Source organism: Gouania willdenowi, chromosome 18 (genome assembly GCF_900634775.1).
Source record: "Gouania willdenowi chromosome 18, fGouWil2.1, whole genome shotgun sequence".
In the NCBI taxonomy this organism is placed as follows: Eukaryota; Metazoa; Chordata; class Actinopteri; order Blenniiformes; family Gobiesocidae; genus Gouania; species Gouania willdenowi.
Window position 1 is genome coordinate 2,648,252 of NC_041061.1, and position 13,064 is coordinate 2,661,315.

Here is a 13,064-nt window from a genome sequence, read left to right on the forward strand (position 1 = left end):
TACTTATGAGATTAAGAAAAGAAAAATTAAGATGCAGTCACAATTGCAAGATTTCAGTTTTGAGAAAGTCATAATTTCAACATCTTAGTCACATTAAAAATAAATAAGTCAAATAAAAATAAGCCACAATCGAGATTTTAAAAAGTACAAAGTTGAGATTGTTTCTAAAATACTGAATTACGAGATAAAGTCATGCTTTTGAGTCATAAGCAAAGATATTAATTTAAAAAAAAAGAAAAACTTAAATTAGAAGTAAAAACTCAAATAAGAATAAGTCACAATTGAGATTTAAAAAAAGTACAAATTTGAAAAAAAAAAAAAAAAGGTCACGTGTGAGTTGAAATACTAAATTATGAGATAAGTCATGCTTTTGAGATAAGTTATGAGCAAAAAAAACCTCAATTTCGAGTTAAAAAATGCTGTAATAAGTTAGTTTTGAGATACAAATCACACAGAAATGTTTATATTTTTTTTCTTATTTTGTATTTGGATTCATTTTATATTTAAATTTGAGTTTTTTCTGTCATCTTTGTGTATTTTTGTCTGTGTGTGCGTCGACTTTAGCAAAGACAAAACACTGAGACAAAATAAGGAGATAAGATTTTATGAAGCTCATACAACGTGTGTGAGTCGTGTTGGATTTCTTGAGGTGATAACAGGACGTTGGTCCTAGGTGTTCCAGATCTTGGAGATAAGAAGACATTTGTAGAATTAAACCGTGTGAATGGAAAATCGCAGAGAAACATCATCCTCTCTCTATGATGGTCCCAGAAACAACAAACCCACGGTCTTCTAGAACACGGACCATAAAGTCTGTTTAAAATCCATCTAGAATCCCGACGATCTACAAGCAAGCGTCCTATTGGCTATGATGACATCACTGCCTGATGTTCTTCTGTTTCATTCGTTGGCCGAGGAATTACGAAAAGAGAGATTTGGAGACCAGAGATGTCCTAAAAGTCTGAACATTTGAGCGTGGAAACTTTCTACAACAAGAAAAACAGAAGACCAATGAAATAGTTCAGTTATAAACTAAGTGTGATTTCTGTATAATTTGACGATCTTCTCAGGATATTAAAAAACCAAGCGGACAATTTTAGCCTTGAACTGGAAAGAAATACCACAAAAGCTGAAACAGATCTTGGAGATAAGTAGATGTTGACGTACGAGTGACAGACCGAGACAAAAATAAATCACAAATCCTATACGATGGTCCCCAAACAAACCAAAGATCGTCAATGACGCGCACGCTGAAGACATGAGTTCTTATCAGATCCAGAATCCCAACGGTCCTCGGTGACGAAACTACCATCGGTTTTGGATCATGACATTCCTCTATTGGCCAGGGAACAAGGGAACAACTTGATGAACGAACGGACGATGTTGGCGTTTGTTTGAAACTGGAAGCGATAACGAGGCAGATGATCCAGATCTTGGAGAGAAGCAGAAATTTTTCTCAAGAACGCACAGACGTAGAATCGTGAAGAAATGTCTTGCTATGAGCTTTTGTTTGATTAAAAAACACTGAAACTGATCCTCTCCAATGGTCCGCAAACCAAGCAAAGTCTTCTGGGATATCCGAGCGCCAAACTACGAGCATTCATTTCCCATCTAGCATCAACAAGAGTCTCATCAGTTTGGTTGTGACATCGCAACCCTCCGACCTTTGTCTTTTTTTCTTTGTTATGAGATTTTCACCTCGGGAAGAGTCTCAGTTGGGATCCAAAACAGACGATTCCTGAAGCACCGTGCGTTAATCTGGCATGTCGATGCAGAGTTTTGGCGGCGGGACAAAATACTTCCCGGGGCTCTGCGTGATCACCACGCCAGTCTTCTTGTGGAACATGGGGGCGATCTTGGGCGGCGGTTCGGGGACGGGCAGGTCGTCGGCTGCCTCGGGGTCATCGCTGCGCTGAAGGTCGTAGGAAATGTTACCGTACTCACGCAGGAAGGGGAGGAGCTCCAGGAGGAAGTGGCAGAAGTCCTTCCGGATGCCGAACCACCCTGTGGGAGGAGGGCGAGAAAGAAGGTGAGTCAGCAGGAGGAAATAGTCCATATTAGCAGTGACAGACCATGTGACTTCTATGGGCCAATAAGAGGTCAGAGGGTCTTTTATGATTTATGTTAAGGTTTCATTTATTCATGTTTCGACTGTCAACTGTCAGTCTTTGTCAGAGGTGTCTGCTGATTGCTTTGATGTTTCTTTGACTTCTGCGTAATAATTCCTGCAAGACTACTTGAATTACGCGGAAGTCAAGAAAACTTCAAAGTAAACGCTTTGATGTTTACTTCAAAGGAAACATCAAAGCAATCAGCAGACACCTCTACCGAAGCCTGGCAGTTGACAGTCGAAACATGAATAAATGAAACATCAACATACTATTCAAAAATAATTATTTAAGATATCATACATGAAAACATCAAGTGTTTCATCCTAAAATGAAATGCTCCAAACTGATTTCAAAGTAAAACACAGCAGAGACATTTTCAAAAAGAAGAAAAAAAGAACTTGCTGGAATTATTACGCGGAAGTCATGGACAGAACTGTGCAAGCAAGGCACACATCAAAGTGATCAGCATACGCCTCTGAAGAAGACTGGCAGATGACAGTCGAAACATGTCAAGAGATCAAAGCAAACTTCCTGAAAAAAATTGTCTGAATAAGTTGAAAATAAACACGTTTTTCCACAGGGTTTGCTTCTCCTCTACAGGCTTTTATTTTGAAATACCAGTGCCAAAAAATGTATCATTATTTTGGTTGTGACCAAATAACTTTTTTTTTTTAAATGTGGACCAAGAAAATCTTGATAGATCCTGACCCGAGGTCTCCAGCGTGGACCACAGGTTGAAAACCAATGCTTTAGACGATAAATTAAAAGAAAGAAAAACAAAGTCGTAAAAACTCACAGTGGTTCCCGCCCTTCTGTCCAAACGTGGTGGCCATGAGCGTGAGCAGCGAGAGCCACAGAGGAACGAACACACACACATAGCTCAGACTGTTGTGGCCGTCCAGTTTGTGCACCAGCAGGATCTGACACACACACACACACACACACAAAAAAAAAACGTCACACAGTGGGAAAACACCAAGTTTTCATTTGTTCACATTTGTTCTGGCGAAACACCAGAACAAATGTGTGTCAGAAGTGGGATTCAAACCAACGCCTCCATCCAGAGAGCAGAGTTTTACTGAAATATGTTCATAATAACAATACAAAAATAATGTAGTAAACTATTCCTTTTATTTATTTAAATGACAAAATATTACTAGAAAATGAATTACCGATATTCAATAAATTGACTAAATTAAAAAAAATATTTAAGATCAATATTTAATGAAATAAATAAAATGAAGTACAATAAATAACTTAATTAAATAAAATGACAAATTTAAAGAAAAAATGTCGTTTTGTGTTTTTGTTGTCGAATTGTGTATTTTTGTCCACAATTTTGCATTTCACTGGTGTATTTTTGTTGTTGTTTGGTGTGTTTTTTATTTCTATATTGGATTTTTGTTGTAATTTTGTGTATTTTTTCTGTTTTTTTTCTGTTTTTATTGTCATTTTGTGTATTTTTTCTGTTTTTGTTGTCATTTTGTGTATTTTTGTTGTTTTGTGTTTTTGTTGTTGTTTTCTGTATTTTTGTTGTTTTGTGTGTTTTTGTTTTGCACTATTCTGTTGTAATTGTGTGTGTTTTGTTGTAAGTTTTGTTGTCCGACTGTGTATTTTTGTTGTCGTTTTGTGTATTTTTGTTGTTGTTTTGCGTATTTTTGTCATAATTGTTGTAGAACATTGTACTAAACGTTTAGAAGAACTGATTTTTTAGTAAAGAAAAAAAATCCTTTTTTTGGAGTAATTGACGGATTTGTGGGTCGTCACGGCGACCAACCTCAAAAGTGAGCAGCGGGACGACGATGGTCATCCAGCTGACGGCCATGGTGATGTGAGTGCGTCTCTGCTCTGCCATGATGTCAATGGAGCGCAGGAACAGAACTGACCAGATGATGTAGTACAGCACCACCAGGCACAGGAAGGACATGAGGATCCACAGGGGGACACACACCACCTACACACACACACACACACAGAGCTGTGATAACACACACAGGTAACACACACACACAGGGAGCTGCTCTCACCAGCCAGGGCCAGGTGATGATCCTGTCCAGCCTCAGAGCGATGAAGATGAACTGAAGGATGTTGACTGAACACAGAACCTCCAGCTGGGAACAAAACACAACATGCTGACTCATCATTACCGCCGCTATAGGGAGAGATTAGTCTAAAAAATATGCACAAATACAAATGCAATTTTCACATGAATTTTTCAGATTTTTCAAATGCGTAATTTGTGTTAATGACATTTCTGGAAAAAAAAATTGAGAAATGTGAAAATCTGAAAAAAAACAAAAAAACGTGAAAATCTGTAAATCTTAAAAAATGTGAAAATAAAAAACGCAAAAATCTAAAGAAAATGTGAAAATCTAATAAAAACGTGAAAATCTGAAAAACACAAATTTAAAAAGCACGAAGATCTAAAAAAATGCAAAATTCTAAAAAAAAACAAAAATCTAAAAAAACCCATAAAAATCTAAAAAGCGTAAAAAAAAAAAACCTGGAAATTGAAACAACTTAAAAATCGAAAAAAACCACAAAAAAATCTAAAACACATGAACATTGTGTATATATGAGTGAATTTTTTTCTCTGTGAGTGCAGCCTCACCTCCAGCGAGCGGTCGTGTCTAAAGCCCCAAACACACGCCGCCACCGACACGGGTGACACGAAAAAGAGCGGCATGAAGACGAGGAGCCAGAAGTAGGAGCCTCGCACCACACGGTCACAAACCAACACCTCAAACATCAGCAGCAACACGTGGAGACCCACAGCTATCAGCATCGCTTTAAACTCCACACACGTCTCACCCTCAGCCCTGACACACACACACACACACACACACGTTATGCATTCCTATTGTGTTGTGCATTTTTGTTATTGTGATATTTAGAGGCATTTTCTAGTTGTCATTTTGCTTCCAGTTAGTTTTTTTCCTATTTTGTATTTTTGTCATTGTGTATTTCTTTGTCATTGTGAGGATTATTGTCGTAATTTTGTGTGTTTCTGTTGTCATTTTGCATATTTCTGTTGTAATTTTGTGTATTTCTGCTGTAAATTTGTGTATTTTTGTTATCGTTTTACATATTTCTGTTGTAGTTTTGTGTGTTAAAATAAAGAACGTATGACACACGTGTTGCACACCGACTTGGGGCTAAAACCAGTCTCCACCTGTACTGGGGGTTGTGGGCCCACACTCCGGTTCCCACGGAGGCTCCAATGATGACGAGCAGCTTCCACAGCCATATGGGCGTGAACACGGCCCAGTAGCTCCACTGGATCACCCCATCCAGCCTCAGAGAGAGGAGCACGGAGTAGAGCAGCAGGCACGAGTAGATCAGGAACTTACTAAGACACACAGGGGGAGGAACTTCACTACACACCGTAAAAAACATTTACATTTTTCTATCAATCGGCTTCGTTAAAATCGTTTCATAAAAACAACCTTTTTTATTTTATTAATATTAATCTTATATAATATTTTGAAAATCTTGAATTTATTTTTAATCATTTTTTCAATATTTTTTATTTTCTATCTAATAAAAATGTTTTAATGCAGTTGTCTTGGATTATTCTATTTATCTATCTATTCTTTTAATTTCATATCATTTTTTTTCTTAACATATATTCATCTTTTTTCAATCTATCATTTAAAAAAACAATTTATTAGATTTTTCCCTTTTAAAAATATTTAAATGAACTGAATAATCAATGTATCTTATTTCGATCTTTATATCTGTAAAAATATCAGATGGTAATTAGTTTTCCTATTTATCTGAATGCATATTGTTTATTTATTTAACTATATTTTAAATATTAATAATCTTAAAAACAATATTGAATGTACTCCTTATTTTAATGTTTGTTTTTTTATCTTTTCTATTCAAAATGGTTTAATTCAGTCTTCTTGAACTATTCTATTTATTTATCTAAAATTTATTTGTATATAATTATATAAATATCTTAATATCTATAATTTTTTTCTACAATCGCTGAAAAATATATATATATATATATATTTCCCTTTTGCAAAATATTTAAATTAATTGATAAATCAATGTATCTTTTTCGATGTTTATATTTTTTTTTTTAAAAAATCATTTTTTAGATGTTAATTATTTATATTTAAACATGTCGTTAAATTTAGATATATTTTTAAATATGAATTATCTTAAAAACAATATTCATGGTTTTATGAGTTATTTTATTATCACAGTCAAATAAAATGACGTCTTCTATTTTGACACTTGTGTCAAAAGTTGCTTTATTAACTGTTTCTTAAGTAAATGTGGAGTAAAGTGTGTTAATATCTGTGGTTTTCACGTCAGTCTAGTTTGTGTTCCTGGTCATTTGCTCGGCTGTAGCTAATGTGGCTACATGCTAACGTCACCTCGGGTTAAAGTCCTGGAACAAGCCTCTCAGATTCATGGTTGTTGTCCGTTAACGGCACGTTCACCGTCCGACCGGCCCGGCCCGCATCGCTCCGCCGCTCCGGGTCCAGAGGGTTCGGAAAGGCTCGGTAAAAAGGGTTCGGGTTCGGGTCGGTGGAGCTAACCGACGGTTTGTTTTCCTATGACGTCTCGGGGAAACCACGTGACTTCACGGAAAAAGCCGAACGAACGGAAATTTAACGCAACAAGTTAAAGATTATTAATAATAAATCTATTAATAATAAATAAAACGTTAATATTGATTTTATATTATTTATACATTGAATAATAAATATTAAAATGATAGTAGTAGAAATAATAATTAATAATCATAATCATAATAATACAATAAATAAAAAATAAAGAATGATATTGAGAAACAGTAGCAGTAGATATGAGAAGTGTTACCCATCCATCTATTTATCCATCCAACCATTCAACCAACCATCATATATCATCTATCCCTCATCCATCCATCATCTATCATCCATCCATCTATCAATCATCCACCCATCTGTCATCCATCCAACATCCACCCATCTATCTATCTATCTATCTATCTATCTATCTATCTATCTATCTATCTATCTATCTATCTATCATCATCCATCAGCCATCATTTATCTATCAGCCATCCATCCATCACACATACATCATCACACATCCATCCATCAGCCATCCAACCAACCATCAAACCATCCATCCATCTATCCATCCATCTTCTATCCATCCCTCATCCATCCATCTGTCTATTCATCCATCCAACCATCCATCCAACCAATCAACCATCCATCCATCCATCCATCCATCCCTCTGAGGGATGTAATAAATAGATTACACTGCTACTATGTCTCAATATGATTCTTTAATATTATTAGTATTATTATTTCTACTAATTATTATGTAAATGTTTTTGTATTATTTCTAATGAAGGAGCAGTTTGTGCTGTTATTATATTGTTATATTTGTGTGTAGTTACATGTGATGGCCTGGTGGAGGCGGTGTGAACAAATCATGTTTTATCTCCAGCTTCTATAAACGTAGAAGAAGAAGTTAGCATCACAACATCAACACACTGTGCTAAGTCCGTTAGCTTCACTGCGGTGTTTTTTTCTCTGCACATTTGGGATCATTTCATCAGGTGAAAACTCTTTTTAAACAACTCTTTCTGTGCGGATTGAATTGTAATGTCCGTGTGTTAGCTCACAGGCTAACGTTAGCACCGCTAGCTCCATAGCAACCGGTTTACGTTCATTTAGGTTAAAAAGCTAAATTAGAACGCTACATTCCTCCTGACAGGCTGTTGTTGTAAATATTAGTGAGGTGGAATAATGCTGAAGTCTTTATGTGGCATCACTGGTGTAAATATTAACCTATGGTTAGAAACAACGATTAGCATTAGCATTAGCTGATGGAATAGAACAGAACTATATTATGTCCAACAAACAGCACACAACACAGATTGACTGAAATTATTAATATGCTTAATATAATAGAAGGAGCAGGAGTTTAGCTCATTAATGGTCACAGATGATGTGAACATGGGTATACATTGTGATTATTATTATTATTGAATTATTGACCTCGGAATAAGCAAAAAAAAAAAAAAAAGTTCGTGTTTTTTCATTCATCACTGTGTATGAACCTTATTTTAGTGTTTGAGAAAGAAATTAAAAAAAATACATCAAACTCATGGTCCGGGGGCCGCCAGATGTCTACGAGAAACTAGGAAATTTTTTTAACAATTTGAGCGAGTGGTGAAATAACCCAAAGGTATGGTCCAAAATAAAAATAAAGACATTACATAAAGAGAGTAATCATTATACTATAAATTAAAACAGAGATCAGATTGTTTCTTACACATGAAATAGTTAAAAAATAGTAAAAAAAAAGTGTAATACTAAATTGTATTTAGGGACGAATTGTCCATATCTCTAAAAGTATTCATCCAATCAAACTAAAAATGTGCAGTTTGTGCATTTGTTGTTGCTTCAGCTTTTGGGACTCCTTTTGTGTATTTTATGTATTTTTGATGTTACTTTGTGTTTCAAAGTTACTTTTTTCTTTTGTTTTTCTGTTGGATTTTTGTGTATTTTTTTGTCATTTTGTTTGTTTTTGTCATTGTTTTTGCAGTTGCTTTGTGTTTTGGACTCATTTTTCATAATCATTTGTTTATTAGTTTTTCACTAGTAATATAGCTGTTGGGGCCCCTGAGCCACCAATTTCCTATGTCTGGTCTATTGAATAATTACAAAATAATTGGTAAAAAAATTCTGAATTTTTTTAGACAGAAGTGTGTGAACGATTTGTTAAAATGAGCTGTTACACAAACATCTATTACATTTTTTATTATTATCATCATATTGTTTAATTAACATTCTTATCCATACATGCCTAAAGAGAAGCTTTAGAAACAATAATCCCCTCCCCCCCTCTGTTTCCATAGTTACGCTGGACTTTTCTGACTCCCACTCAGACATGTCGTATGTCTTCATCAACGACTCGTCTCAGACGTGCGTTCCTCTGCTGCAGTCGTGCATCGATGGCGACCTGCCCTTCTCTAAACGTCTGCTGGAGACGGGCTGCGACCCCAACATCAGAGACAACCGCGGCCGCACGGGCCTCCACCTGGCCGCCGCCCGCGGCAACGTGGACATCTGTCGCCTGCTGCACAAGTTCGGCTCCGACCTGCTGGCCACGGACTACCAGGGGAACACCGCCCTGCACCTGTGTGGACACGTAGACACTATCCAGTTCCTGGTGTCTAACGGCCTCAAGATAGACATATGGTACGCTCACGTCTACATTCAGCTCTACCTGATTGGCTGGCTGTTTGTGTTGTTTTCTTGTGTATTTTTGTTGTCCTTGTTTTATTTATTTTTATGCATTTTGTGTATTTTTCTTGTTTTGTTTTTGTTGCATTTTTATACATTTTTAAAATACATTTTCCTCTCATTATGTCTGTTTTTGTTGTCATTTTGTGCAGTTTTGAAGACCTTTTGTGTATTTTCTTGTTTTTTTGTTTTTGTGTTATGCATTTTGTGTATTTTTGTTGTGCTTTTGTTGCCGTTTTTTGTCAAATTTTGTCATTTCTTAATTTTTATTTCTCATTGGCTGTATTCTTCTTGTCCAGTGTATGTTTCTGTAATTTTTGGAGTAATTTTGTGTTTTCACTTTGAGGGCCACACCAAACTCGAATGAAGGCCGAATGTGGCCCCCGGGCCAACAGTTGCCTACCCTGTGTCTGTTTATCCATGTGGTCACCAGATGAACTAGATACCAGTTAACGTGTAACACCTGGTTGACACATGTGTTGACGTGTCACATGTTCTCAGTAATCACAACGGGTCGACTCCGCTGGTTCTGGCAAAGCGTCGCGGCGTCAACAAGGACGCCATCCGCCTGCTGGAGGGTCTGGAGGAGCAGGAAGTGAAGGGCTTCAACCGAGGGGCCCATTCCAAGCTGGAGACCATGCAGATGGCCGACAGCGAGAGGTAGCAACCACACATCTGCTCCTGTCCTTTTCTTTTTATGCACGTTGTGGATTTTTTGTTTTTATTCATTTAGTGTGTTTTTCTCTTTTTGTTTTTTATCATCCATTTTGTCCATTTTTCTTGGCTTTTTATTTTTGTGCATTTTATGTATTTTCCTTGTCTTTTTTACATTGATTTTGTGTGGTTTTCTTTCTTTTAGTTTTTATCCATTTTTCTCAATTTGTTTTGTTTGTTTTTGTGTATTTTTCTTGTCTTTTTGTTTTTATGCATGTTTTATTTGTTAAAGAACATATTGAACATAGCACACATCATACAGTGAGAATAACAGAAAAAACAACATCCATAATGACAAAACACATCAAATGAAAACAAAATAACAAAATAAAAAAAGGCTGTTGCACTCAATCTCTTTAGACATTGATACATTCTACTCTTGCCTAAGAAAGTCCATCAGTGGTGCCCACAACACCCCAAATTCCTGTTTCACCCCTAATTATATAGCTTAATCTTTCTAGGGAAATATCTGTTTTTGTTTTTATACTGAGCGTCGTAGTGTAACGTGTGTGTGTGCGTGCCTGCGTGTGTGTGTCCTCAGTGCGATGGAGAGCCACTCCCTGCTGAACCCTAACCTGCAGAGCAGTGAGGGCGTTCTATCCAGCTTCAGGACCACGTGGCAGGAGTTTGTGGAGGACTTGGGGTTCTGGAGGGTTCTGCTGCTGCTGGTGGTCATCGCTCTGCTCTCGCTGGGGATTGCGTACTATGTTAGCGGTGTGCTGCCCTTCTCCAGCAGTCAGCTGGAGCTGGTGCACTGAGGAGGAGAACAGGCTCATAGTTTAACCACCAGCGCTCAACCCACTGGACTCTAACATCTGCATTTTCTGCTTCTGAAAAAGTCACGTAATCTAAACATTAATGCGAAATGTCAAATGCCAAAAAGATTCTTTGAATAGAATGTGAATTGTGCTCGATAGTTTGACCACGAGCATTCAACACACTGGACTTTAAAATCTGCATCTTCTGTTTATGAAAAAGTCACTTAATCTAAACGTTAATGCTAAGATTTTCAGAAAAACAAAACCTGTGCATGTCCCGAGTCGGCGAAAAAATGCAGTTTGTTGTTTCTGAGAAAAGGTCTGAACATTGAGGGAAGAACGTCTGCAGCCTGAGAATAAACTAAACAGCATCTTCTGCTCATTAAGAAGCCACATAATCTAAATCTAAATGTTAATCCTATAATTCTGAGACAAAAAGGAAAAATTATTCGGAAAGAATCTGAATTGTGACCGAATTGTGCTTCATAGTTTATCCACAATTATCCACATTCTAAGAACTCCAAAAACATAGTATCTGAGGTTTATTTTCCCAAACTCGCCTGTTTTCCAGAGTTTTAGCCTCTGAAAAGTCACTTTCTGAACAACTCTCCACAAATGGGCTGATTTGTGGCCTACTTGTACATATTCATGAGTGGGCGTGTCTATAGACACCTCCTCCCTGCACGGTGACATAGGGCCAGAGGATGGGCCACCCTCCTCCCACTCACTCCGTAGTCGAGCTCACGCTGCTTTATAAACACGAGACAGAGCGTGCGGGCGATTGAGGGAATCAATGACAAAAACACTTTGGGCATGTGTATGAAGCCCTGAAAACACTTTGGGCATGTGTATGAAGCCCTAAAAACACTTTATGATGTTTAAAGCACAGAAAAGTTTATTTAGCGTAACATGGGTTCTTTAAAGTTTGTATCTTCTGCTTATAAAACAGTCACGTAATCTAAATGTTAATCCTAATCCTAATAACAGAGACAGGAAGTCACGCAATCTAAACGGTTATCTTCTAAATTTGAGACAGAAAGTCACATGATCTAAACGTTAATGCTAGGATTAAAGTCATGATTTGGAGTTATTTAATCCCAGATTTTGATCGTGGGTATTTAGAGAAGTCGTCCAGTGGTTTGAGCGCTCGTGTCGTGCGTATCGCTCGGAAACGAAGAGCAACAATGACTGAAGACGCTAAATCTAAATGTTAAGCTTTCTTTGATCTCCTAATATCTAAATATCTCCATCCTGACTTTTCTCTGTGCTTTTATTGTTTATCATCTAATGATTGAAATGTATAAAGACATTCCTTTGTTGTTTTTTTACCTTCACTGTTTGTTTGTTCTTTATATTTGTTGTTGTTTTACACTTTTTTTTCACTGTATTTTTCTTTATTTGGTTTTAAATAATAACAAATATAATGTTTGGGAAATAAAAAATACATTCAAGTCACGTAAAAACTATAACTCGTGTGTGTTTCTGACTCTCATTTTTGGTTATGATTTAAATTAGGTGTAGATAAAACAACAAAAATGTTAACTGAAATATAAATTTAAAATGAGATATTTGCAGGGAACAGGACATGTTAAAAACGATTCATGTGGAAGTGTTAGCGTTTAAACATAACTTTACACTTTAAAAAAATATGTACAGTTAAATCTAAAAAAAAGAATCAAATCTTTTATTTTATGTATGTGTATTTAAAAAAAATAAAAAATTTTGAAAAGGTAATAAAGGTTTCTTGATTTTAACATTAAATGTAAAAAAAAAAAAAAAATGGTTTAGTTTCATTTTTTTTAAAAATAAATTCTTAAAAACCTGTTGCCTGGTGATGTTCATTGAGCATCATCCAAACAATCACAGAATGCATCTGGCTTCCTGTCCGTTGGATTATTGGGATTAGCATAGTTTATTTACCTTGTTAAAAACCTAAAATTTTAATAAATATTTTTTATAAGTTTCTTACTTGTGAAGTTATTGTATTTTGACTATACTATGTTTTTTTTTGTTTTTTTAAATGTATGTATTTTTTTTAAACAAAAAAATAACTCGTATAAAACAATTTTTACATTTTTTTTCAAAAAGTAAATAAAGTTTTCCTGATTTTAACTTTAAATGTAAGTTTTCCAAAAAATATTAACACTTCGTTTAATTTGACAAAAAAGTATTAGTTTAGCGAAAAACCCGTTGCCTGGTAACGTTCGTGGAGCGTC

At 36.0% G+C, this 13,064-nt stretch overlaps 2 protein-coding genes across 2 annotated transcripts; one reads left to right on the top strand and one right to left on the bottom strand.

Moving 5' to 3' along the window:
- Positions 1–588: 588 nt before the first annotated feature.
- tmem185 (transmembrane protein 185) lies at positions 589–6,709 on the bottom strand. Its single transcript, XM_028474856.1, has 7 exons — positions 6,503–6,709; positions 5,284–5,460; positions 4,723–4,930; positions 4,139–4,222; positions 3,889–4,065; positions 2,908–3,031; positions 589–2,004 (listed from the first exon to the last, which is right to left on the bottom strand). The coding sequence occupies exons 1-7, from the start codon at positions 6,538–6,540 to the stop codon at positions 1,754–1,756; spliced, it is 1,059 nt and encodes a 352-aa protein (XP_028330657.1). The 5' UTR covers positions 6,541–6,709; the 3' UTR covers positions 589–1,753.
- Positions 6,710–7,565: 856 nt separating this feature from the next.
- On the top strand, positions 7,566–11,663 carry ankrd46b (ankyrin repeat domain 46b). The gene is made up of 4 exons (XM_028474869.1): positions 7,566–7,683; positions 8,989–9,331; positions 9,878–10,036; positions 10,632–11,663. The coding sequence occupies exons 2-4, from the start codon at positions 9,021–9,023 to the stop codon at positions 10,846–10,848; spliced, it is 687 nt and encodes a 228-aa protein (XP_028330670.1). The 5' UTR covers positions 7,566–7,683; positions 8,989–9,020; the 3' UTR covers positions 10,849–11,663.
- The last annotated feature ends 1,401 nt before the right edge of the window (positions 11,664–13,064 follow it).